The 22,886-nt window shown below is 39.3% G+C and overlaps 1 protein-coding gene across 1 annotated transcript in view; it reads left to right on the top strand.

Moving 5' to 3' along the window:
- Nucleotides 1-22,886, top strand: part of exosc10 (exosome component 10) — a 39,308-nt gene that overhangs the window by 4,774 nt on the left and 11,648 nt on the right. Inside the window, exons 5-17 of the mRNA XM_055659448.1 lie at nucleotides 753-915; nucleotides 1,963-2,071; nucleotides 2,641-2,716; nucleotides 3,882-3,992; nucleotides 5,547-5,690; nucleotides 10,205-10,395; nucleotides 13,781-13,937; nucleotides 15,447-15,595; nucleotides 16,158-16,208; nucleotides 18,771-18,882; nucleotides 19,264-19,314; nucleotides 19,562-19,637; nucleotides 22,143-22,237. Of these exons, the coding sequence (XP_055515423.1) occupies nucleotides 753-915; nucleotides 1,963-2,071; nucleotides 2,641-2,716; nucleotides 3,882-3,992; nucleotides 5,547-5,690; nucleotides 10,205-10,395; nucleotides 13,781-13,937; nucleotides 15,447-15,595; nucleotides 16,158-16,208; nucleotides 18,771-18,882; nucleotides 19,264-19,314; nucleotides 19,562-19,637; nucleotides 22,143-22,237 (1,485 nt within the window). The remainder of the gene's footprint in view (nucleotides 1-752; nucleotides 916-1,962; nucleotides 2,072-2,640; nucleotides 2,717-3,881; nucleotides 3,993-5,546; nucleotides 5,691-10,204; nucleotides 10,396-13,780; nucleotides 13,938-15,446; nucleotides 15,596-16,157; nucleotides 16,209-18,770; nucleotides 18,883-19,263; nucleotides 19,315-19,561; nucleotides 19,638-22,142; nucleotides 22,238-22,886) is intronic.

Consider the following 22,886-nt stretch of genomic DNA (forward strand, 5'->3'; position numbering starts at 1 on the left):
TGAAGTTGAATTAGAACAGAGACCAAGACAAAAAACTTTCCACGTTCAGACTGTGACAAAACAATTATCACCTCAGTAGTTACATCATGTAAATTGATTGCTTCTATGATAAATATTATTACATTCAAATGATTTATGTGAGAACTACTCTTCCAATTTTTATGCTTCCACTTTTAAGATATGATATGTCACTGGGGAGTTAGAAACATACGTTCCTATTTAAGTAAAATCTGTGAAAAAAAGAAACTTAACATTCAGGATAAAGAATCATCATCGGAAAAGTTTTGTTGAGGGGTCTTTAACCTCAATGTTTGGGGCAAAGACCCATAATTTATTTATTTGCCTCTGTACCCCCCACCCCCCCTAAAATAAACTAAAAGACACCCAGCAACTGGTGATGTCCATGAATCGTTAACTTCAAAGGATATACAACAAAATACTAAACATGACTACTTCCATTTACATGATATTGCTGTGTCCCAAACATGATGGTGCCCTGAAATAGGGGGACTATGTATAAACACTGTTGTAATTTCTACATGGCGAAATCAAAATGTATAAAAATGGCCTTTATTAAAGTCTGACATGTGATTTTTTTTTTTTTCTATTACAAATCTCATATTGTGGAGTACAGAGGCAAATGGAGTATGCATGGGTCTTTGTCCCAAACATTATGGAGGGCACTTTGTGTTAAAGGTGCAAATCATGAATGGAAACTCGTTTCACATGTTGTCGCTAATTTTCTTTTCCAGAATACGGAAACTAAAAGATCAAAATCTGAAACATTCCGCTTGTTTCATGCTAAAAACATCCCACGGCCTCAGATGAAATTCAAGGACAAAATCGACAACTCCAATACACCTTTTGTACCGAAACTATTCATCAAACCCAATGCCCTGAAACCTCTCCCAGAAGGTATGAATTAACCATATAACCATATAACAATTACAGCACGGAAACAGGCCATCTCGACCATCTCGACTTCTAGTCCGTGCCGAACACATATTCTCCCCTAGTCCCATATACCTGCGCTCAGACCATAACCTTCCATAATTGGTAATATACAGACATTTGAACAAACTGTTGTAAGCGACAAGCATTTTTCAGCTGAAAATTCTTTCAAGTACATTTCTAAACCATTGCTTATTTGTTATGGTTACACTGGGTTAGTGTGTACCATGTGATATAATTTGCTTAGATTTATTCTAGGTCATTGAAACCAAAATTCAAGAAACATTTCAAAGAATATTACTTTTAATAAGTCATTTGCAGTTATGAGAACAAGTTAGTATTGATACAAATTTCCATTTACCTTGCTGACAATGTTGTAATTTAGCCCATTTAGCCCTTTTCCATTTCTGTACTCTTCTCTTCACATTTTAATTTGAAACTATTTGATATTTGACGCTATTGGAGAATAGCTGTTCTACTGTTGTAAGTGGGTACATTTGTAGTCCATTTCTTCACTGCAGTAGACCACACAGAGAAACTGGTCAGCCAGAAGCAAATTTAATTTCTTCTTCTGACAAGTGGGAATTGAAGCTTCTGATTTCCATATCAATAGGATATTAGATCCTTAATAGTCGATTTCATCTTAATTTTAATTGTGCTTTGAGAACATTGTTTGCATCAATTTGTGAACTTCAGGTAGCTCACTAGTGTTATTGGGTTCCTGGACCATGTTTTCAGCATGACGGTTTGTTTTGCAGGTGGTGATTTCTCCATGCATCAGTCCAATTACTTTAAGTTAGTGCCTGCACAGATGCTCCCAAACACAGAGGCTTTTGTTGCCAAGAAATCAAGATCACTTGTTCAGTTATCTCAGTGGAACAAAGGTTGCCCTGTATTCAACTCTGCAGTATTATTATGATCAATTCGGAGCACTGCCGGCTAATGTATTACATAAATATTTGCTGAATGCGGTCAGTGGGAACATGATGGCTCTAATTTCTGGGTTTACAGTCCTTTCAAATAGACGGAGTCGCCAGGAAAGGCCAGAGGATCTTGATGTGCCAGCAGCATTGGCTGACTTCATCCATCAGCAGAGGACACAGCAAAATGAGCAGAGCATGTGAGTGAACTGCATGTTACATTTCATAACTTTGTTAAACAATTTGAGATTCCAGAGTGAATGTTTCTCAGTTTTGAGTTTGATTTTTTTCCCTTCCTCATTATTGCTTTTTTTTTTTTTAAAGGTTGTTTAGTAAAATGATTACAGATAATAAACTTTTTTTTATAAACACCAAAGTATGGGAACACGAGCCTGCAAATGCTGGAATCTGGAGCAAAAAATAAACTGCTGGATGAACACAGCAGATCGAACAGCATTTGTTTAGGCAAAGGGGAGGTCGGTGTTTTGAGCTGTGATCCTTTATTAGGTCCTAAGACATCGTCTTGACCCAAAAGATCATCCACCCTTTTGCTTCCACAGATGCTGTTCAACCCGCTAAGTTCTTTCAGCTATATATTAAAAGCTCCAAACTGTATATTCACAAAGATGATGCCATATTCAAGACCAATTAGACAAAATGCAGAAACTAGCCAGCAAATACCAAAATTATTTTATCTTCCAAGTTTCAGGTTTGCTTATTAATTGGGTATAAGGTCTGAATTACTCAGTGTGTTCCTCTTCCTTTTCAGGAGTTCACATCCTTATCAGTATGAGCTTAATCACTTTGAGCCAGCAGAGGCTCTACTTGTCAAACGGGAGCCACAGGTTAGTGATTGGAATGTGGAGAAGCTGAGTAATGTTAAGTGTTGCATCATGTACTTTTGCAGAGTTTGAATGGATTGACTCAAGATAACTGGTTAATGGCCTGAGGATCCCTTTCTAGAGAGAGTGTACAAGGAAGTTCTTAGAAGAGCTGTCAATGTTGACAGACAGGTGGCTGGAGCTGCTCAGAATGTTCTCTGAATTTGAGATGAGATTTAAAAGAATATTAGTTGCGTATCAGATAGAAAGAATAATTGAAAATTTGAGGCAGCAGTAGAGTTGCTGCCTTACAGCGCAAGAGACCCTGGTTTAATCCTGACTACAGGAGGTGGTGTCTGTACAGAGTTTGTACGTTCTCCCCGTGACCTGCTTGGCTTTTCTCCAGTTTCCTCCCACACTCCAAAGACGTAAACTTTTGTAGTCCCAAGTGTGTGTAGGATAAGTAAGTAAGTAAGTTTATTGTCCAATTATTCACATACAAGGAATTTGCCTTGGTGCTCCGCCCACAAGAGATAAGGATAGTGTTAGTGTGCGAGGATCGCTGGTCGGCATGGACTCAGTGGGCCAAAGGGCCTATTTCTGTGCTGTATCTCTAAATTAAATCTAAAACAGATCTCTTTTATCTCGTTCTTGTACTTACAATTGTCTGATTTAAAATGGAAGCCAGCCACAGAAGTGTATTCAGCCACCAATGTTTTTTCTAATGAAATTGGGAACAACATAGATGATTATGTCAATATTTCCTAAAAAGAAAGTAAATCAATAGAATTTATGAATGAAGTACTAAATAAAGGAATAAAGGGGAGGCCATTTAAGACTGAGGTGAGAAAAAACTTTTTCACCCAGAGTTGTGAATTTGTGGAATTCCCTGCCACCGAGGGCAGTGGAGGCCAAATCACTGGATGGATTTAAGAGAGAGTTAGATAGAGCTCTCGGGGCTAGTAGAATCAAGGCATATGGGGAGAAGGCAGGCAAGAGTTATTGATTGGGGACGATCAGCCATGATCACAATGAATGGTGGTGCTGGCTCGAAGGGCCGAATGGCCTCCTCCACCTATTTTCTATGTTTTTAAGTGTAATGGTGTGATCTGAAGCTTCTGTATCTGAATAATGAACGAGCAATCACTCTTTAATAAGCTTGACTTGACTTGACTCTTTCATCCTCTAGATGTACAAACCTTTGTCAGAGACCAACTTTCAGATAATCACAACCTTTGAAGAACTGGTGGAAATGAATGAAAAGCTTTTAAAGTGCAAAGAGGTTGCTGTGGATTTGGAGGTAAACTCCTTAACTGAATAAGCAACAAACCGATCAATGTTCATTCATGTTGTCAAATTATGTAGGATGCTATGCCTGTTATTATTAGTTTTTTTCAACTTCTGAAATAAAGTTTGGCATTGTGATGAAAAGCACGTTGAGATTTCCATTTCCAATTATTTCCTTTGGCCAATATTGATCATTATTCCTTGATCTCATTCCATGTTTCTAATTTAACTTCAAAATCACAAAATGGAACAATTTGTCAATTTTTAATTTGCCAGCGGTATTTTTGGTTTATTTCCAAGTTTAAAATTAGCTCAGTTTGCCGCAGTACAATATTATAAGGACTTCTGTTTGATTTTGATCCTCAGGGGGAGAAATCAGGGGGAGCCAGATGGCACGATTTAAACAGACACATAATTTTTCATTTATGTACGTGACTGGCAGCTCCTGAATTTTGTGATAATTTTGAAATGAATTATAACTTGATCACGGGTCTGGGGTATTTTGCTGGGGTTGTTTAGTTTGGAGAACCTGCTTGTAATCTATTTAGTAAACTATTTACTACTCATGCTTAAAGTTCAATTGCGTGACCCGCTCCGATATAAACATTAGCATTAAGTTACCTTTGTTCGCACATCATTTATTGAGCAGTTAAAGGCTGTAGTGAAATTAGATGTTGTGATTATCTGATATTCTTGGGAGATCCTTGAAGATTCCCGAGGAGACAAAACATTTGGTAAATGTATTGGTTCATAGCTCTTGGGCATTTGTCATATCTGTGGCAGTGAGCATGTACTGAAACGGCTGAGGATCAGACGAAATAACCCATAACACCTGGAAGTGAAAAGACTTTTGGACATCGAGAAGCATTATAAATCACATTTGCACTTTTTTTTTTTAAGGTTATACTAAAAAGGTAATATTTTAGCTAAACTGAAACTTGTTCCATACTTAAAGTACAAATACACTGGATGGTATCATCGTTAAAAAGCTGCTATTGGCCACTGAGCAGGAAAAAAATGCTTATTGCCAACCTTGGTCATTATTCATTGGTCACACATTCCATTAGTAATGTTCAGAGGATTAGATAATTCACAAACTGAATTTCCTGCTTGCAGCATACTCTGCTGAGTGTTACATACGAACTATTATTTTTTTTTCCCTTAGGTGCAATGCTTATGTCTTCAAAGAAAAGCTAGTGATTTTTTGTGATTTATGTATAGTAAAAAAGTAGTCAGCACAGTACGTTGTGACTCATGGAGTGATACGGCAAAGGTACAGGCATGTTAGCCCAATAAGTTCATGCAAACATCGAGAACCGTTTGCACTAATCCTATTCTGTTCCCCACATTCTCATCATCATTCCCGCTTAATTCTATCACTTGACTATTTGGAGACTGGGTTTCATTAGAATATAACAAAAGATATTTTACGTATCCTGGTTATGCCAAGTAAGTTTACTTAGTTTTTGTGTATATTTTATCCTGGCTTTTTCAAACAATGGTAAAACATGTGTAGCATTTGCTTATGGATAATGATGTGTGATTATGGATCATCTTCTTTCATCAGCATCATTCATACAGGAGTTTCCTGGGATTAACTTGCTTAATGCAGATATCAACGAGGGAAGAAGATTTTGTCATTGATACACTTGAACTACGCAGTGAAATGTACATTCTCAATGAAGTCTTTACTGATCCTTCCATTGTTAAGGTAAGCAGTGACTTACTTCAGTCCGCTTCTTCGTCTTGTGAGGTATAACAGTTTCAGAAATGCTCATTGCGTAACTCAGATTTTGCTCAGAAGTTGGTATTTATGAATTTGATGTACTTAATTCCAGAATCCAAGTGTGAAGGGACCATTCTACTCTTATACCATTTGAGGAATGCCATGATTTTATTAAAAATAATATCTTGCCCAAAAATCTTTTTAATATTTAAATTTAGAACCTATTACACATGAACAATACTAATTTGACATTAATTTATTTTTTCAAATGTCTGCGCTGACTGTTACAATATGCAGTGTTTTCTCTTCAGGGCATTTTCCACTATTCTGGAAATATTAAACACTGCTCTTTCTTTGTAAAAGTACTTAGATTAGCTGTGTTTCTGTGGTCATGAATATTCCACCCCAGTTTGTGGCAACATTCCTTTGAGCTGTACATTCCAGCAATACATGTCTACATTTCCAGCTTTTGTTCGTGGAGCATTTTCAAACCTGCTCTTGTATTTCCTCATTTTGGCCACAGCTGAAAAATGCTTTTCTTGTGTTAAATTGAAACTGTGAACAACTTTCCTTGGTAGCTTTAGGGAACGTGGGAATTGAAGACGTCTTATTTTGCTGGCTGCATCTTTGACAATAGTGATTTTATTGTAAGGGTTTGAATTTACAGTGCAACTAGTATTCTGCTTCAAGGAGCACTGAAATGGGCCATTCGATCCAACGAATCCATACCAACCACAATACCAGTCTGCACCAATCCAATTTTCCTGCATTGCCTCTATACTTTTCAACTTTCCCATCCAAGTGCCTGTCCAAATTGTTCTGCCATTCAATGTTGGGAAACAATGAATGGCAGAACAGTTAAACGTGTACTTTGGTTCTGCCTTCACTATGGAAGACACAAACAATCTCCCAGAAATACTAGTGGACCGAGGATCTAGTGGGAGACAGGAACTGAAGGGAATCCACATTAGTCAGGAAATGGTGTTAGGTAATTGTTGGGACTGAAGGCAGATAAATCCCCAGGGCCTGATGGTCTGCATCCTACAATACTCAAGGAGGCGTCCCTAGAAATTGTGGATGCATTGGTGATCATTTTCCAATGTTCTCTCGACTCTGGATCAGTTCCTGTGGACTGGAGAGTAGCCAATGAAACCCCACTTTCTGTGGAAAACGGAATTATAGACCAGTTAGCCTTACATCGGTAGAGGGGAAGATGCTTGAGTTGATTGTTAAAGATGTAATAGCAGTATATTTGGAAAGCAGGAGGCCTGCGCTGGCGGCCTCAATGGCGGAGTCGCCGAGGAGCGCCGAGCTCTGGCTGTACCGTATATCCTGCGCAAAGTCGGGGTTTGTGTCTGTGCTTCTGTGTCTGCTTCAATGTTCGGATCGGGGTTGACAATAGGCTGGGGACGATTGAGTGTGAGTATTTGAGCCACCGCCTCAGGACAGTGCCAAGGCAATGGTCCATAGGTACGCCATGTTCGTGAGCGCTCGTAACTAGGGGCCAGTGCTCGAAGGGGCGGGATTTATGTGAACACGTGATTTGAGGCCTGCCATCCGGGGCAGGATGGGGGCGGGATCCATGTGTACACGTGATAGATCCGCTCACACAGACATGCGTCCTGGCGCCTATGCAGAACAAGGTTGCCGACCCCTGCTCTATGCGGTCATGAGAATATATGCAAACTCCACAGAGATGGTCAAGAAATTAACCATGCTTTCTGGAGCTTTGAGGCACCATCTGCATCATTGTGATACCTTTCATCTGTTCCATTTTGGAGTAGTTATTCTGCACACAGCTTTGTACGGCCTGGTATGGAATCTCTTTGTATTTGCATCATTGTTAATGGATGAGTATCTTTTATGACCGTCATGAGATTCTTAACTATTTACTCCGTCGTTTAATATTTATATTAATCATTTATTTATACTAAATTCCTACTTTAAATCACTTATTTTACTTAATTATTTTCTTGTAAATTGTTGTTGGATCATCAGATTGTCACAAGACCTTTGTGATATCTGACTAGTTAATTTTGCTATCTTTGCCAACTAACTTCCACCCTGTACTTAAATTCACTTGGACTCTCTCTCAACTTTCTTGATCTCTCAGTCTCCATCATAAGGGACAGACTATCAACTGATATCCCCATCTGATCCACCACAGTTATCTGGACTATACTACCTCCTACCCAGCCCCTTGCACAGACGTTAAACCCTACACTCAATTTTTCCGGCGCTGCGGCATCTGCTCACAAGATGAGGATTTCCATTCTAGGACATCCAAGATGTCCTCTTTCTTTAGTAAATGTGTTTTTTCCCCCCTTGCGGTCAACGATGGATTTCTCACCCATGTCTTCTTTGCATTCTGTAGTTCTGCTCTCGCTATCCCTCTTCCTCGGTGGAATAAGGATGGAGTTTCCCGTTCCTCACTTTTCATTCCTCACCTCATTCCTTGTTGCTAAGCGTTTTAACTCTTTCCCATTCTCATATTGACATTTCTGTTCTGGGCTTCCTCCATATACGGGGTGAGGCCACAAACAAACTGGAGGAACAGCACTGCAAATTCTGCTTGGGTAGCTTACAACCCAAAGATATGAACATTGAATTCCCCAATTTTAGATAACTATAACCCTTGCACCTACATTCTTAATTCTTGCTGCACAATTTGCAGCTCTTCAATCCCTTGGCGTCACACCTTTTGTCTTTTCATCTCTGACCTTTGTCCAGCCATCTGACTATTTAAAAAAAAAAACCCTCACCAGTATCCACTTGTTACTTGCTAGGCTTTGTCCTGCCCCTTCCCTACACATACAATCAGTCTGATGAAGGGTCACGACCGAAATGTCACTTGTCCACTTTCTCCAGTGATGCTGTCTGACTCGCTGAGTTACACCAGCACTGTGTGCCTGGCCTTGTGCATGGCTTGATTGTACTCGCATGGTATGGTTTGACTGCACAGCACATAAAACACCGTTTTCCACTATGTATTGACACACGTAACAGTAATATAACAAATACCAAGCAAAATAACTCCTTGTTACTGATCAGGTTCCAGATACAGCTTCTTTGTAAATATATTTACATAATCGCTTGGTTTTTGATAGAATATTTTAGAAAGTTGGCCGGGAACTCGAGTAGTCATTGGATTCCTGAATTCATTGGAATTTCGCAGGAAAATGTTGAATGCAAAATCCCCCAAAAAAACCGAATGCTGGAAATATTCAGCTGTAAAGTAGCATCTGTGAAGAGAGATAGTTAGTGTTTCAGTTATTGGGATTCACAAAATGCTTGAGTAACTCAATGGGACAGGCAGCATCTCTGGAGAAAAGGAATGGGTGACGTCCCGGGTTGAGACCCTTCTTCAGACTGATATCAAGGGAGTAGGCGGAACAGAGATAGCATGTAGTCAGAGACAGTAAGACTGGTGGAAGAAGGGGGAGGGGATGTAGAGAGAGGGAAGCAAGGGCTATTTGAAGTTAAAGAAGAATGTTCATACTGCTGGGGTGTAAGCTACCCAAGCGAAATATGAGGTGCCGTTCCTCCAATTTGCACTGGGCCTCACTCTGACAATGGAGGAGGCCCAGGACAGAGAGGTCAGATTGGGAATGGGAGGGGAGTTAAACTGCTGAGCAACCGCGAGATCAGGTAGGTTAAGGCAGACTGAGTAGAGATGTTCAGCGAAACGATCGCTGAGCCTGCGCTTGGTTTCGCCCATGTACAGCAGTTGACACCTGGAACAGCGGATGCTGTAGATGAGGTTGGAGGAGGTACAAGTGAACCTCTGCCTCATCTGAAAAGACTGTCGGGATCCTTGGATGTGGTCGAGGAGGGAGGTAAAGGGACAGGTGTTGCATCTCCTGTGGTTGCAGGGGAAAGTACCTGGGGAAGGGGTGGTTTGGGTGGGAAGGGATGAGTTGACCAGGGAGTTGCGGAGGGAACGGTCTCTGCGGAAAGCAGAAAGGGGTGGAGATGGTAAGATGTGGCCAGTCGTGGGATCCTGTTGGAGTTGGCAAAAATGTTGGAGGATTATATGTTGTATTCGACGGCTGATGGGGTGAAAGGTGAGGGCAAGGGGTACTCTGTCCTTGTTGCATATGGGGGGGGATGGGGAGCAAGAGTGTAGCTGCAGGATATCGAGGAGAGCCTCATGAATAATGTAAGCGGGAACTCCCGTTTCCCAAGGAATTAGGTAATCTCCGATGCCCTGGTATGGAAAACCTCATCCTGGGCGCAGATGCGGCATAGACGGAGGAATTGGCAGTAGGGGATAGAGTCTTTACAGGAATCAGGGTGGGAAGAGGTGTAGTCTGGATTGCTATGGGTGTCTATGTTTTAGTTAGATGGCTTTTTGTCAGAACATTTTGCGAAATGTATAATGCCATCTTGCACTTTCACTGCATTATTTGCAAAAAAGAAATGACAGCAAGATTTCCCATCTAAAATACTTTGGACATGAAAGTTGTAAAACTGTTTAAATTAAATCCCTTGGCCTGTAGGTTTTCCACGGTGCCGATTCAGACGTTGAATGGTTACAGAGAGATTTTGGACTCTATATTGTCAACATGTTCGACACTCACCAAGCTGCTCGCACTCTCAACCTGGGCCGGCATTCCCTGGATTATCTGTTGAAATATTATTGTGATGTGCAGGCTGATAAACGATACCAGCTGGCTGACTGGAGATTACGGTAAGAGACCATACAGACTTTACAAGCCAAACTGTTTCAATGTGATGCATTCTTTTTAGCAGGAGTTTAGGTTTGGGATTGATTTTGACTCATTCAAAGTTCCCTGGTAAAGTCATACGTCTGCTTTTAAACTATGCTGTAAATTTCAATTTAATCTATGGTCAACTATTCTCAGGACAAATTTCTCCGTTGTTTTGTAGACACCCTTTGTAAAATACCTTCCGGAATAATATTAATAAATGGAAAGTGCCAATTAGCAAAGTGTTTAATTGGGAACAAGATGTTCATTGTCACTGTCAATTGTTGCTGTTATCCAGCACATTGGGGCGGGTAGGGATGAGGGGTTCAAGGTGTAAACTTTCCTATCAAGAAATGAGTGGGACGGCCAAATCTGGAACCCAATGAATGCCAGCGTGCATCGAGGGTAAACTGAAGCAAATAAAAGTGAACGGCATGGCAGACGCCAAATTGGAATCTGCTCTTCCAGGCTTTCTACCACTTTAAAAGTGGAGGGGGGAAATTAAAAAGGCAGTGAAAGGTTATAAAAGAAGCCTTGGTACGTAACGTTTAAAAAAAATTAAAAAATGTTTTTTTAATAAGTTCCCAAACAACTAAGGATGGCTAAGGAAGGAGTATGATCCAAACAAACCAAATATGAATATATGGGTATGTCTCCATATTTTGTAACTGTTCATGGTCACGATGGCACAGCGGTAGAGTTGCTGCCTTACAGCAAATACAGCGCCGGAGACCCGGATTCGATCCTGACTACGGGTGCTGTCTGTACGGAGTTTGTACGTTCTCCCCGTGAGCTGCGTGGGTTTTCTCCAAGATCTTCGGTTTCCTCCCACACTCCAAAGAAGTACAGGTTTGTAGGTTAATTGGCTTGGTAAATTTAAAAATTATCCCTAGTTGGTGTCGGATAGTGTTAATGTGCGGGGATCGCTGGTCGGCACGGACCCTGTGGGCCGAAGGTCCTGTTTCCGTGCTGTATCTCTAAACTAAACTAAAATTAAATATGTGCATGACACTGATGTGTTTAGACAGCAAAGTTAAATATTGGCTGGGATAAGTTTACTGAAAGAGGTGGTATTAAGGAGGTTAGCATATTTGTTAATGGATAATTGGCAAGCCTGAATGAAAGATATTCCATGTAAGAGAAGACATTGCAGAGACTTTGACAAATATTTTTCAATCTTTTCTGGCTGCAGGGTTGGTATCAGGAGATTGAAGTACTTTGAGTGTTGAATCATAGTTTAAAGAGGATAAATTAAGTAATTGCAGGCCAGTTAATTTTATTTGATACAGTAATGAATGGAATCCATTGTCAGGTACGGTATAAATATTTAGAGGCACAAACTAACTGGGGTAGGCGATGTGGATGCAAAGGGTAATAGTTGGTTCCCTTTGTAACCGGCTGTTACCATGGGGCTTAATGTTAGTTGCCTGATAAAAGTCACTATGTGCTGGAGTATCTCAGCGAGACAAACAGTTACCTGTTTTTTTACTAATATTTATATTAATCATTTAGACCTAAATGTAATACAAGGTTGGCTGCATGTGATTGACAACAAAGAGGAAAGTATTAGATGAGAAGAGAAAGGCTTATGTCATTTGGGCAGTAAATACAGTATTACATTTGTGAAGGTGCAGTAAAGCAAGGAAATACACAGTAAATGAGTGGTGTGAAATAAGAAAAGAGCTTTAAAGGCTACGTCCATAGATTCTAAATGAAGCGAGAAGGGGTAATGAAGTAACTGAAGAAGCATATAAGCATATACAGTGTTTTCTCTTTAATGTCTGTATCGGCTAAGAATGCTAGTTGGATTACAGCATGTAGTCATGCTCAAAGCTCAATAGCAAAGATCCCATTGCGGAAATTGCTTAGATTTTGGTGAATGTTGCCAGAATGGAAAATAATAGCCATGAGAAAAGATTGTATATATTGGAGGCTACAGATAGATTTAATTGAAGATCTTAAAATTGAAGGGCTTGGGTACAGCGAATAGCAAGGACCTATTTTCTTTAATAAAAGGGTGAAAAATCAAGAGGCTTACTTGGCAAAAAGATTAAAAGGGAGTGAAGGAATTGAGAATTTATCCACAGGGCAGTAGGAGTTTTAGACACTGCATAAATGGACCAGTGGGACAAAAGGCCTTGTCACATTTATAAAGTAATTGGATGTTAAGCACCTTAATCTGCTCGAAGTGTAATTAAATTGGATAACTCTTGCGATCAACTTGGGCTCAATGTCTGCCTTATTCAAAGTATTGTGATTCAATTGCTTCAGAATGAATGAGACAAGTAGAAAAGATTATGGAGATAGTGAAATAGACAATGCAAGGGCTGTCTCCTCCCCTGCCTTAACCCTCGAGCTGCCTCCTCCCATCTCCCCGCCCTCGGGCTCCTCATCCTCCCTTTTTCCTTCCTTCTCCCCCCCCACCCCCCATCAGTCTGAAGAAGGGTTTCGGCCCGAAACGTCGCCTATTTCCTTCGCTCCATAGATGCTGCTGCATCCGCTGAGTTTCTCCAGCAATTTTGTGTACCATGGAGATAGTGAAGACTGGTCTTGAAAAAATATAGGTGGAAAAAAATCACTCACTTAAGCAAAATTAACTTTTTCTTTTCAATCATATTTTGGTCGTATTTTTGAAACTGATTACATTTCAGCCATCATATCCATCACTTTATAATTTACGTTTCCACTGCAGAATTCAGCTTTCATTTTTTTTCTTTTCTTTCCTGCTATCTTCATCGTTATTCCCCATAGCTTTTCCGAGTTATCGGAACTGGTTTCACTTTGGTACAGCTGAACAGATTAATGCTTGTATCTTAGCTATGAGTGTGACCACATTATTTAATGATTGGCAGCATAGCAAGTGTTCATTTGTGTCTACATCTGCTGTCTATAATTTCCAGGAAGAGCTCCAACAGATTCTCACTTTTACTACTCTGACAATGGTAGATTTTAGTAGCATTCTACTTCTGAATATCCTTGCTTCAATTCATCATACTCATTGAAATATCTAAATTCCAGGTTTTCTCAACTGCTTTATACACTAACACGAATAAATTGTAACATTTTCTTTAAATATGTTCTAAATCTTTTATTTTATTGATGTAGTTTGCATTCCTAGAAGTGGGAGTTCAAACTGTTTATTTAATTGTCCCTTCTTTCTTTCTGCATGCAAATCCACCCATCACATCCTAGTGGATATCAGTTATGCTCTACTTGTTCCATTGCTTTCTTTTGTGGATCTGAGTGGTGTGATTCTGCACCCTGTGATTTGTGTGGCTCAATTTCACACCACAAAGGACAGTCCAACTAGTCTTGGTGGTAGTTAGATTTTTTGGGATTTACAGCATTGTACTTCTCCATTTACAGACCACTGCCTAATGAAATGTTGCGTTACGCTCAAGAAGACACTCACTATTTGCTGTACGTTTATGACAAGATGAAGAATCAGTTATGGGAACAAGGAAATGAACATGGGAATCTCATTCAACTGGTATGGCAAAAGAGTAAAGATATTTGTCTCAAGGTAAGTTTTAACTTGTGTAATAAAAGGAAGGCTCATTATTGCAATTGATTAATTAGTTAGTTAGATAATGAGTCTGAAAATTAAATAATTTATTGTATCTTGGAAATCGCTGTAGTTAGGATTTATCCATGTCTTTTTGGTAAAATGCACATTAAAAAAATTGGAACACATGGATATCTAAAAATTCATTCTTTCGCTAGCTAACAGGAAGTAGCGAGGACATGTTTTTCTAGTCGTTAAATATTTAGCAACAGATAACCAAGATTGGTGCTAGGGCTTAAGAGGACATAAGAAAAGGGATATATATATATATATATATATATTTTATAGTAAGAAAAAGATTTGCAAATGGTGAATAATGTGGAAAGACAATAAAAAGTATATTTAAACGGTTGAAGAGAGATGTGCAGAGGGATCTGTGAGGCTCGGAGTATGATTTGCAAAAGGAACCGCAAGTTACTAAGAAACCCATCAATATTATAATTTATTAATAAGGGAACTGAATACAAAGTAGGGACGTATTGCTTCAGTTGCATAGGATATTGGTGAGATCACATCTGGAGTACCTTTCACCAAATTCATTCCCTTATTTAAGCAAGAGTGCTAATACTTTTAACGTGGTTTAAGAAAGGTTTACTTGACTAATAGTTGAAATGGATGGATTGCCTTATGAGGGAAAGGTGGGCAGACAGGTCCTGCATCTCCAAAGTCTAAATTGAAACCAACAAACTCCTGACAGGACTCGACACTATAGCTGTGGAGGGTAAGATTCCTCTTGTGGAAAGATTTCGAACAAGTGTTAAATGTAAGAATAACTGGTCATATATTTAAGACAATGTTTTTTCTCTGAAGATTGTGAGTTTAGAGAGTGATGGGAGTGGAGTCTTTGAATTTAAGGCAGAGGTAGATAGATTCTTGATAAGCAAGGGATCCTGGGTAGATGGGAATACCGTTTGATCTTGCATTACGCAAAATGTATTGAAGGGCCCAGTGGTCAGTGGTGTGATCTGCTTAGCAAAGTCCTATGTTCTCTTTAAAACTTGAAACAAGGAAAAAAAAAGTGCTCTTTCCATAGAATAAGCTTGACAATATTGTAGATTGGAGAGAAATTTGCCTTAAGATAATATAAGAGTTCTGAATTTATATTAGAGGCATTTGTGTTATGTTAAGCCTTGCGTGTATTTATAGCTCAACCTAATTGTCACTTTCATATATGATTTTCCTGACTGCATTTAACAGCTGCTTGTAAGTTCTGAATGGAACAAGTCTAGTATTTTTGTTTCTGCACTTCTGGGCTATGAGCAGGGAAATACAGTATTTATTGTCCCTAAGTATCTAAACCAAGTTGTTCACCAAATGATTTCAGAAAACAGTTAAAAGTTGACAACAATGATGGGTCAAGTGTCCCACAAAGTCCAAACATTTTGGGTCCAAGTTTGCCTTCTAATTTGAAATCAGTAAAGATCACACAATCATGTTTGTTTTTTTTTGCTTTTCGATTGATTGTAGAAATACTGCAAGCAAATTTTTACTGAAGAATCCTACCTTGAGCTGCACAGGAAACAGAAAAAGCAGCTCAATACGCAGCAACTTACAGCATTAAGGCTGCTTTACGCATGGCGGGACAAGATTGCACGACAGGAGGACGAAAGCACAGGGTATGCACTCATTGCCTTCGGCATTCGTGGAAATCGCAATTGTTTGTTAATGTAAATGTGGATATTGTCAGCACGAATCTAACCACAGATTTAAGTATAAGAAGGAACTGCAGATGCAGGTCTGAAGAAGGGTCTCGACACGAAAAGTCACCCATTCTTTCTCTCCGGAGATGCTGCCTGTCCCGCTAAGTTACTCCAGCTTTTTGTGTCACAGATTTATGTAGCTTTTCAACACCACAGCAAAAAATCTCTTTTTCCAAGGCATGCACATTTGATGGAAATAGCTATTAAAATCATTAACTGCTTAAACTCTTCTTAACAAAAAGATTGCAACTCTGTACTTTGGATCATTCGATTAGTCATTGCATTTCTAAAATACTTGATACATTGCATTTCCTTGGGTGACCTTGCCCCTTCTTAGTCATGGCATTCAAAATGTATTGGTCAGACCTTCACCTCCAAGTGAGATCTTCCCTTAACAATTAGCCAACATAAATATAATTTAAACTGGATTCGATTTTTTTCTGTGTTGAAATGTGACGTGTTTTTTTTCCCAACACAGATATGTCTTGCCCAACCACATGATGATCAAAATAGCGGAGGAGCTACCAAAGTAAGTTATTCTCCCACTAATGATATGTCTGTGCAGTCCTGGATCTTGCCATGTGTCCACATTTAATTTGCTAGTCTATGATCATCTTTATGATGGGCACAAGCTATATAGTGGAGATGGTTAAATCATCAGCTTCTCTTGATAGTTATCTTACTGAGCAAGGTTGTATTTGTGTAAGAAGGGACTGCAGATGGTGGTTTAAACCGAAGTTAGACACAAGACTCGACCCGAAACATCACCCATTCCTTCTCTCCAGAGATGCTGCTTATCCCGCTGAGTTACTCAAGGTTGTATTTATAATGGATTATCTATATTTCTGGTCCAGCTGATCTTAGTTTGGAGAATTTCTAGAGTAAAGATGCAGAAAGATTGGTTTGTCTTCCCAGTCTCCTTGGCAGCAAATTCAGCAGGTTTACTTTGGTGAGCAGCTCGGTCCTAGAATGCAGGCTTTTCACATTATGGACCATTGACACTATCATCGGGTTGCCCCGTAGAAGGGTGACATGTACTAGTAAAAGTGCAATTGAACTTGGATTTTTGAGAAGCTTTTGAAAACTAAAACTCAAATAGCCCAGAATGTAGAAAGTATACAGGAGAGCAAAGAGAGCATAGTCGATAACGTGTGTATATTCAGAAGTAATAACAGGTCATTAAGAAGCAGACACTCAGCAGAAAATGGAATCTGACATCAAAAAGAAGCATATATCCAGCCTATGATGTGATGCATCCTCCTGCCTTCAGGGATAAAATGTAGGCTTCATGTCTATTCTATTCCTGTTACATGATGCCTCCATCATTCTGCTGTTGTTTTATGGGAGTGCAATAGAGAGCCAAATAATAAAACAAATACAATTAACCTCATTTATAAATCCTTCATTCCCCAAAAATTCCCAAAGGGCAGAATTAAATCTTGTTTCACCAGCTTTTCAGCATAAAACAGATCCTTAACTTGTCAACATTTATCAAACAATGTGTAGTATTCAGTCAACTGAAAAACATTGATTTTGTTTAGTTTGAGCTGAGCTTATTGTCACATACACTGGGGTACAGTGAAAAGCTTTTTTGTTGTGTGCTACCCAGTCAGCGGAAAGACTACATGATGACAATCAAGCCGTTGATAGTGTACTAATATAAGAAAAAAGGAATAATGTTTTGAGCAAGATAAAGTCCAGTCATGTCCAATTAAAGATAGTCTGAGGGTCTTGAATGTGGTAGATGGTAGGTCAGGACCACTCTTTAGTTGGTGAAAGGATGGTTCAGTTATCTGATAACAGCTGGCAAGAAACTGCCCCAAAAACTGGAGGTACAACCTTTCACACTTCTATATTTGCCTAATGGGAGCAGCGAGAAGAGGGAGTGATTAGGGTGAGACTTGTTCTTCATTATGCTGGTGGCCTTGCTGAGGCAGCGTGAAATGTAGATGGAAAATAATAGATGTGAAAAATAACCTTGCGTTGCAAAACTTTTGTCCATTTGTTTCACAGATCTATAAGATAAAAACTAACTGAAGTACCTTTTGCCAGTAATGAAATAGAATTATAATTTGTTTAATGAAGCTGAAAGCGTAATGGAGGCACATCAACTGCAGATGCTGGACTCTGGAACTTATATTCAAATTTCTCACGACATTCTCAAGACATCCCTTTTTCTGACCCTGGAAAATAATTTAAATCTTTCGGTGTCCTCCACATGGCCTGATGATGATACTATCTACACCTTTAAGTGCTTTAAGGCTGATTTTTGTTTTCTTGTATCTCAAAGAAAACTAAAATCCAATGGAATTTCCACAAAGTCCTGTCCCACGGTACGAGTTCATTCCCAGTGCTCTCCCGTGTTTGCCCTGATTCGAACTCGGAGATTTACATTAATGGCCACTCGTCAGTACTCGGGGATCTCGTGGACATTTTTCAACATGTTGAAAAATCTTCACGAGTCTTCCCGTGCTTACCTGCAGTTAGCGAGTCTTCCCGAGTACCTGCAGTTAGCGTTAGGAGCTGCTAAGAGCCCCGAGCTCCAACGTACCCGCTCCATTCATTCTCCGTGCTTACCACGTGTTAGATTTTTTTTTAAACTCGGGAGAGGTCTTGGAACAAACTCGTACCGTAGGACAGGGCTTTTAGTACCAGCATCCTACTTGTAACTCTGCTCCCTTGGCCAACCTGAGCATTTGTTCTGTATTGTAGCTGCCCTGCACATTTGTGTTTCAGAATGTCTCTAACTTGAACTTCTATAACACTGGATAGGAGTGAGTATAAAACATGGGAGTCCAGGATAGTTTTGTGTCTTCCCATTGGAAACAGTTGGCATAGTTGTTCTTTGCCACATAATCTGTTCCACGGCAATGAGATCTAAGATGGCTAAGGGTTGATTTGTTGTTCTGTATTCAGTGAAAAATTGTATGGTCTAGACTGTTCGATAGATTTTCCTTCACAGTGTTTGGTCAGTGGATTTAGTTGGTGATGGGTAGATTGACTGGTTGTATTGTAAAATAATTTGTAAAATATTCTGACATAATAGAATTCTTCAAACTCAGGGTTAATGTGAATTCCCTTTTATCCCCAGAGAGTCTCAGGGGATCGTAGCTTGCTGCAACCCTGTTCCTCCACTCGTTCGTCAGCAGGTCAATGAACTGCATCTCCTCGTCCAACAGGGACGAGATATGCCTCTTCTTAAGGTAATAACCAGATTTTATGTCCACCGTATGTAATATGTCCTCCATTTGATCAAATTGCATATATAGGGAGCAAGTTACAAACTGGAAGCTGTCCCTGAAGCTATCAGATATAACTGAGTTCTGAAAAGAGAGAACTGGCTATTCACTTTAGTTTGATCAGCATAAGGTTTTTTGGGGGTATTGGGAGATAATTTGCATTTTTGTGATCCACTGGTGCCCTGAGTCTCCTGTTCAGATCAGTGGTTTCAAAGTGTAGGACTTCCAAATATTAGTGTAAACTGTCACACATTTTGGGTTGATTGCAGTTGGTCTGTACTCTGCATCAGTATTAAGTTGAAAAAAATTCAGAAATCGCTTCACTTCTAATACTTTTCCCTCCAGACAGAATCAACACCATTGCCGCAGAAGACATGCCCGTTAATAAAGACAGATGTAAGTATTTAACTATTTGACACTCAATTACTACTTGGGTACTTCCATGGTGATACACTCAAGTAATTAAAAAAAATCTATGGAAAATATATTCTCTGTCTGTAAGAACGGTGTAATACTTTATTTTATTGTGTAAATATAATTTCTTCAGTGTATAATTCAGTGAAATAATATTGACCTGATTGGTAGATCAGCCCTGAAAAGGGGGATACTGCCATATTTAGATTGTGCTCATTTTGTTTTGAAGAAAGCTGAGAATGTGCTCTTTGGACCTCATGATATTTCCCACCTCTCAGATGAAGTGCAGGTTACTCATGGCTCAGGTAGGTTGAGGCTTGTGGATATTTTTATATTTGTTACTACATTATTGGCTTATTCAGCTTTTCCTGGAAAGATGATTTGTCAGGGTTGTAATAAAAAACATACCATATTTGATCAGCAGGCATTCATTTATAAATTGACCAGGTTTTCAAAATGGTTCTCTCCCCCCCCACTTATCCCCCTTATTCTCAATTACCCCCCGTCCCCAGCTTGTTGTCTTTTATTCTTTTCCCAGTATTTTTTGGATATCGTTGTGTGCCCCTATTTCTGCAATAACTATTTCACGGCAATCTCATTTCCAAGGTCCCCAATCCCCAATTGAATTCTATACCAAGTATATTGGGATGTGTGGAAAATGTCAATGTATGTAAGCGTGCATGTGTCAAAATGCTGCATTTTTTTCAAAATTCACTTCTATTGAGAAATGTAAAATATTACCATGATAGAAAATAAATAGTTCAGTATCACTCCAAAAGATGATCGTTTATTCTGAAATTGATTGATCATAAAAATACTTGATTATTACTTCATTGACCTTTGGCCACCTGACAAATTTAATTGCAGAAAATTGGCTCTTCAACCCTGGTGCATTTGAGAGAGTGCTTGTGGGAGCGAAGGAGTCTTTATGAGCATAGATTTAAAGTAATTGACAGAAAGATTAGTGGGAAGATGAGGAAAACTATCTTTACTCTGACCGCAGTCAGGATCTGGAACTCATTACCTTAAACGCTGGTGAAGGCAGAAACTGTTGCTACATTATAAAGTACTCAGTTGTGTACAAGAAGAGCCCTGATCTGCCAGGTTGTAGATGTTGTGTTGGGTAGCAGGACTAGGCTGCATTATCAGTTGTTGTTGGGGACTGAATGGCCTTTTGAATCGTGAATGTGCATCTGCAGGCAATAGATGGGACTGTCCGGTACTTTGGAACTTTGTCGGCACCAGATGCGCGACGACACTGGTATACTGCCTAGATTGTATGCAAAACAAAGCATCGGACTGTACCTAGGTACATGTGACAATAAAATATCATTCATTCAATTATCTGATTCATTAATCCGGAGGACCACACCAAATTTCTGCTTCAAGATCATGCAGTGATATCAACATCTTCAAGATTAGAACCAATGTTCTTCTCTGGAGAAGCTTCCAATGCACTGTAGCCGAGAAAGGACCTGCTCTTTTAAAAAACCCATAAACGAAATAAGGGTTGGAAACACATTTCTCTTCTGAGCTTTAGACTTCTGCTGTGATGACCTGATGTCAAATTACTTTAGTGTACTGACATTTTAATACTCTTCACATTAAAGGGCTTAATTTATTGTGATAGCACAATGGTTGGATGTTTTAATAAGTTGTAAATTTATTATGGTTGCCATAGCACCAAGGGGGATTTGTATTATAATAGTATCTCCACATGTGAACAGGTCATCCCATCCAGTGAGTTAGTGCCGGATTTCAGGTGTAAGTATGAGTTAGTGCACAGACGGAGGAATTCAAAACCCTTACTCTGTTCTAAATCTTCTGGCCTGCATCCTTACATCCTGTATTTTACAGGATGGTCTTAATAACTTTTGGCTCCATAATGCCAATGACTATGTACAAGTGGTGTTGATAACTTGTCATATAACGGACAAATGAAGATCTTAGGCTGATTTATTGAAAGGTATTTGAAATAAGACATATGTATTTGCAGTTTTTCCCCCCAATAACGTATTTTCCAACCAATTGTATTGGAGTCCTTGCAGTACTATGAACCATTTGTCAAGGTTGCCAAAGTTACATGAATGAATAGGAGAGCAAAAAATGATTAAAATAATTCATTTGAGCTTTGTTTAATTGCTTTAGTAGTCCTATAATTGGTTCGACTAAAAGTTTGGAAAATGCTTTTTTGAAAGGCACAATTAGCATTTACATGTGATATTTTGTGCTTGGTGTATCTCAACCAATTAGCTATCATGGCATATAATCGGATCTAAGGATATAGGGAATACGCACTCTCTCCCAACCAGACATTGTTTCATTTGGATTTATAAATAAACAATTGGAATTGGGAATAGCTGTTCAGAGCTCGAGATGGTGCATAGCTCTGGCTTATATCATCTTCTGCCACTGCTTCCCAAGATTGTTCAAAAGAAAGAACACCCTTCACCAATATCTTTCCTTGTGTCAGTACTCCACACTCCCGAAACATCCGATGAAGTTATAGAATCACAGAGCAGTAGAGCATGGAAACATAAGCTTCAGTCCACCGTGCCCATGCAGAACAAGTTGGCACTCTGGGCTAGTCCCATTTGCCTTAATTTTTCCCACATCTCTCCATACCAATCCATATCTGTCCAAATGTCTTTTGAAAGTCTTCTATTGTGCTTTTGCAGGCATTTTCATTCATATTCAAACAAACTTGTTTAAAATATATCATGTTACCATAAAGTAGATGGGATTTTTTTTTCTGTATTTGCTTCATGAACAGTGTGAAAATAATCAATGTATCCTACACTTATTTTCAGTACCACTGATGAAAACCAGTAAATTATTTCCAGATTTGAATGACAATGAGACCTTGTCGCTCAGTGCCATCAAAGCAATCATCACCATATTTGATGTAGGTACATTTATTTTACATTTGCACTTGTTACTAGTCTATACTGTGTAGTGATGTGGAAGAATTTGCTGCAACCTTTAGTGGGTTCCAGTTGCTGATTAAACAATTAGTTTTACGCAGAGTACTTTGGTTCTGAATTAATCAACTGATCAAGTTTTTTTCAAATCCTCTCAATGTCTTCTTGTTAAGATGTTTATTGTTTACCTTGTTAGAGTTGGTAGAAACTAAAGGAAGGATAATGGGGCTGGAGCAATGTGCATGTGCTTTCCCCGACTTCCACCATTGCATTTCCTTGAAATTGCTGTTTTATGCTGGGATAAAACTTTCCGACCAGGAAATGTCTTCATGGGTGTTGTCATCCAATATCCATGCATGCAGGCAATTTTCTGCAGGTAACTGGTCACTGTTTGGGAAGATACCGGGTTAGACTACTTCAGCTGAAAGTTACTGGGCATGGCTCGCTTCGATATTGCATGGTGGCTTTTTTCACATCTGAGCCAAGGGAGTGTTTTGAGAATATATTAAACTCCATTCTTCAATCCTGTCATCAAGTTGTCTAATTGCAAGGATTAACTTGCGGTGCGGTTTTTTCAATACTTTTTCTTTTAACATTTAGTGGTGCTGTGCAGTCTGGCAATCTTGTACTTCA

This window comes from Leucoraja erinacea, chromosome 30, assembly GCF_028641065.1.
Source record: "Leucoraja erinacea ecotype New England chromosome 30, Leri_hhj_1, whole genome shotgun sequence".
NCBI lineage: Eukaryota > Metazoa > Chordata > Chondrichthyes > Rajiformes > Rajidae > Leucoraja > Leucoraja erinaceus.